Source organism: Chenopodium album, chromosome 20 (assembly GCF_948465745.1).
Source record: "Chenopodium album chromosome 20, dcCheAlbu1.1, whole genome shotgun sequence".
NCBI lineage: Eukaryota > Viridiplantae > Streptophyta > Magnoliopsida > Caryophyllales > Amaranthaceae > Chenopodium > Chenopodium album.
The window spans coordinates 24312345-24317459 of NC_137853.1; the positions used below are offsets into that span (position 1 = coordinate 24312345).

A 5115-nucleotide genomic window follows, 5' to 3' on the forward strand; every position below is an offset into this window, starting at 1 on the left:
TGTTTATCATAAGAGAATATGAATCATCAAGCTATTTGATTGCAACAATATAAAGTGGTTGGTACACTTATCATTAGAATGAGTTTATTTTCAAATCTGGCTTAACTTGTGGTAATTCGTATCATCTGAATATTGCTTGTTTATTGGATAAGTTTTTGCAAGCTTTATCTAAATTAACTCACATAATAGTGTGCATATTGACAAGTTCATATCATGTTTGCTAACAACTTTTTGCATGATTTGGGCTTATTATCAGTGAGGAAAATGAACTCTAGAAGGACTAATATTGCCATTTAGTTTTCTACTTATGAGAAAGAGTAAAATTATACAAAGTTATTGGTTATGCTAGTATCCTTATTCTTGCTGCATCTTGTTTGGTCAGATTATTATTGTGCACTTTGAAAATCATGTGGCCTTATAAAATAAATATTGAATTCAAGTGAGAGTGCAAGAATCCCCTTATTTTATGATAGTAATTTCCTGAGTTGCACACCATATATTACTGTACCTACTGCGTGACTCACCTGAGTTCTCTGCCTCCAGAATTAATGAGTATTGGAAAATATTAGAATTAAGACCTTGTTTCTTACACTTTCTATTTTAAGGTCAACTAAGATGCTGATTTGCGACCAAATATTTATTATAATTTCTGTCACATGCATGACATTTAAAATTTCTTGTCTGAATACCTGATCTCATTATTTCAAAATTGCTAAACCTATTATTCTTGCTTAGTTAAAAAAAAATCTGACCAGATATTATTGATAATTAGCAAGCCTTATATGTTGAATTTTGACAAATGCATGTGTGATTGTATGCCCAATCCTAAATTCAGGAAGACCATTTTGCTAAAAAATTTTGTTGAAATGCTAAACTGATATATATCTACTTGAGCAAAATTAGTTGGAGAATCTGCACATGACAACCGATGATTTCACGAGATAGTTTGGTCAGGTTTCATATAATTTCTTAGCTTGTCTTATGCTTCTAAATTTCAGCATACTTAATGTAAGAATTACTTGTAATCAAACATGTCTTGTTTGATCTGAATAACTGATATCAGCTTTTTATTTTGCCTATATTTTAATTCTGACCAGAAACCTACGTTTATGCACTAATAACACAGGCTCATCTCTCATTAATTTCTGTTTTCTTTATAGGTGTATGTACGCGTACGATAAAGAAGCAAGACTTCAGCGCATAAGAGCGTACATAGACTTGATAAACGGAGCAAAACCAGAGGAGCTTCTGCATATTTTCAGTGCTGAACCAGCACTTGAATTAGAAGATCCATTGCCGATCAAATATAGCAACATGGCAGAACAGACATTGAAAGAACTGGCAGCCCCTAAAACAGGAGAAGATCCCCTCTGCATTGTCTTCCCAGAGCTAGAGAATCCCCTCAAACTGAACTCAGGTTTCCTTAATCTTCTCCCTAAATTCTATGGGAACGCAGGTGAGAATCCTTATAGACATTTAAAAGAGTTTAAAGTTGTATGTTCTTCTATGAATCCCGAAGGAATAGAACAGGAACATATTAGATTGCATGCTTTTCCTTTTGCTTTGCAAGATCCTGCTAAAGAGTGGTTATATGAGAAACTTCCATCTAGTTCCATTAATTCTTGGGCGGAATTGGAAAAAGTTTTTCTTGAAAGATTCTTTCCTGCGAGTGGTATAGGTTCTATTAGGAAGGAAATTTGTGGAATTAGACAGAGTAATAATGAGTCTTTATATGAGTATTGGCAACGTTTTAATAGGCTTTGTTCATCTTGTCCACAACATCAAATTAGTGATCAATTGCTAATTCAATACTTTTATGAGGGGTTGTCACCTAATGATAGGGGTATGATAGATGCATCTAGTGGGGGTGCATTAGTGGATAAAACACCAAGTCAAGCTAGAAAATTAATCTCTAATATGGCTCAAAACACACAGCAGTTTAGTACTAGAAATGATGTTAAAAGAGTAAATGAAATTGATATAAGTGGTATTCAGAATCAATTGCAAGAAAATTCTCAACAAATTGCTACTTTGACTACTCTTGTTTCTAAAATTGCTAATAATGAGTCTAAATCTAGAGTTTGTGGTGTTTGTTCTGATTTTTCTCATGCTACTGATGAATGTCCTACTATACAAAGTGAAGATGTTAATGCTTTAGGGGGTTTTCCTGGACAACAAAATAGGAAGTATGATCCGTTCTCACAAACTTATAATGAAGGCTGGAAAGACCACCCTAATCTTAGGTATGGACACAAACCGCAATCATTACCAAATAACCAACCAAGGCAGTATGGTCAGCAAAACCCCTCTTCTCAATCTCAAGGTCTTTCACTAGAAAGTATGGTAAAGCAGTTGGCGACTCAAATAAGACAAGTGCATAATCAAAACACTGAATATCAAAGTAAAACAGATTGCCATCTTCAACAACTTGATATTCAATTAAGTCACATTTGTACTTCCTAAAGTAACTTAGAGACTCAATTGGGAGGAAGACTCCCAGCCCAAACTTTTCCAAACCCAAAAGCAAATGCTGTGTTTAAACAGAGTAAAGTCACCATTGATGAGTCTTTAGAACTTGAGAATAGAAGTAATTTAAGCCCGAAAATGATGAAAGGTAACAAAATCCCGTTATTAGATGCTGTGAAAATGGTTCCTAAGTATAAATCATTGTTGGATGCTTTTCTTAATAAGTCTAGTAAGGAATCTGAATTTTGTGCACCGCCTCCAAAGTGTGATGATCCTGGTTTGTTTTTTATTCTTTGCAAAATTGGAAAATCTGGTTTTCATGAGTGTGTGTTAGATTTAGGATCTTCTGTCAATATCTTGCCTTCTTCTATGTGTGATAAGTTTGAATTAGGACCTTTGAGGAACATGAATGAAATTCTTTACATGGCTAATGGTAATAGTGTTTCTCCAAATGGTTGTTTGGAAAATGTTTTGATTCAAATCAAACAATTATTTTTCCTTGCTGATTTCTATGTCATTGATGTTGAAAATATTTCTGAAATTTTATTGGGACGACCATTCTTAAGGACTGCAAGAGCGTTGATTGATGTAGCTAATAGTAGTGTTACTTTAGGCAACAATGGTCATAGTGTTAACATTAATGTTTTTGATGAACAAGGTTCACTTGAAGAAACAGGTGCTACTAACCAGATCTCTTATCATCTTGCACAGATTAAAGTTGATAATGTAGAGGTATTACTAGATGAGATGGTAAATAATGTAGGGCTTGAGCAATTGCTTTTCGATGCCCTTAATGAGCTGAGCTTCTAAGAATTAATAGATATGTCGAGCCAACGACTCTAAACGAAGGCGCTTCTTGGGAGGCAACCCAAGATTATTTTTCTGCACTTTCTTTCTTTCTTTAATAGTTCATGTTTTTGTGTGTTCTTTTTGTTCTGAAATTAGCACCAGCCTTACCCCAGTTGCTCTGGCAGATTGAACATACAAATACAAAGGGCTAGACAGGACATTTCACTCCTTGATAAGACAAATGAACTGCTTGATGCTTCACCGTACTTCAAAGTTTAAAGTTTGCAAGTCTTCCAGAACATAACACAAACTTGGAGCTGATCCATAGCGTTAAAACAGCTCACATGACCAGCTAAGTTTTTCTTTTTCTTTCCTTTTGTTTTCATCGAGGACAATGAAAAGTTTAAGTGTGGGGGGGGATTGAATATTTGAAATTGATTTGGTTGTTGTGGAGAGAATGTTATTTGAATGGATATTTGGTTGTAAAAAATAGCTCATTTTTGAGTGGATTGCTCTTAATTTAGAGGAGGTGCTGTCGAATTTTAGAATAATAAGTTTGTTATTGCTAGTTTCATGAATAAATGAAGGAACTTTGGGTTAATCAGCAAATAAAAAATATAAAAAAAATGTCTCTTATTTATTGCATGTTGTGGATTACAGACATGAAAGATAGATTAAACCCCTCTTTGGTATGATTAGTAAAAGTTTTTGTTTCTCATTAATAATTTTATCATGTCTCAAAGCCTACCACTAACATCATCCAATATTGAGCCAATTTGAGCTTAAGTTTCTTATCATATAAACTCACAAATTAAATGTGCCTCTGTCCAGAAAACCATTGAAACACCTTTTGGGATTAATAGAGCATATTATTAAATTGTGATGTAAAGTGGAATGGTGGGTGTCATTATTTGGTGGTTTTCTAATGAAAAGTTTCAGATTTGAAGGCTCTGCGTACCAATGTCTGGGTTTAATAAAAAAAATAAAAAAAAGACTTTAAAACCAAGTTATGTACGTGTGATGTTTTTATCTCATGCTTAAGCAGTTCGAGTAAGTAGATCCGTAGGGGTATCTTAAATCCTAGTGCCTTGGGCCAATTGGACCGGGAGTCACTGGTCAAACACTTGCTACAAGAACAGTTTAACAGAGACAAAACATTAAGAGTCCTGAGACTAAAAAAAATATATATATAATAAAATAAAATAAAAAAAAATAACCAATAAAAAAAAGAAAAAGTATGTTGGAGATGTGTGATATAAATGTACTAGGTATTAATGTGCTCTACTAGTCTCCACCTGTACCATTACAAGCCCAAACATAGTTCCCACCTTCATTTTACCTTGTTCTTTTAATAAAAGTTCTAATGATCAGAGACATCTAATCAAATATCTAAAATAAAGGTGAGAAACGGAAATGATACGATGCCGGACATTGAGGGTGTTGAAATTTGTATAAATGTCAAATATATGGTCCATGCATGCTGGTGAGTGTTTAAATGCTTATGTTAGTTATGTTTGCTGATTGATTCAAAGATTCCAAATGAAGAGACTTTGTGGGTATGTTCTCACGTTAGAGGACTTGTTACACATGCTAAGTGTAACCATGATTCCTATGACAGTGAGTTAGGTCTATTGCTTTTATAGGTTAGTTTTATTTAGTTTGTTCGAGGACGATCAAAGACTAAGTGTGGGGGAATTTGATAAGTGCATAATATACCATATTTTTAGTCCCTAATATTAGTCTTATAATCGTTTTCTATTATATATTTTATGAATTTAGTCCATTTAATATTTATAGTTCTTATTTTATGTTAGTATTTTATTTTATAACTATTTTATAATAAATGATACTTAATATTAT

At 33.4% G+C, this 5115-nt stretch overlaps 1 protein-coding gene across 1 annotated transcript; it reads left to right on the forward strand.

Moving 5' to 3' along the window:
- The first annotated feature begins 1164 nt into the window (after positions 1-1164).
- Positions 1165-2463, forward strand: LOC145596914 (uncharacterized). The gene has a single exon (XM_081653106.1). It carries the CDS (start codon positions 1165-1167, stop codon positions 2461-2463), a length of 1299 nt encoding a protein of 432 aa, XP_081509232.1.
- Positions 2464-5115: the final 2652 nt, after the last annotated feature.

Bases quoted from the DNA above. Each gene is read 5' to 3' on its own strand.
- LOC145596914 (XM_081653106.1), top strand. From the start codon at position 1,165: ATGTACGCGTACGATAAAGAAGCAAGACTTCAGCGCATAAGAGCGTAC.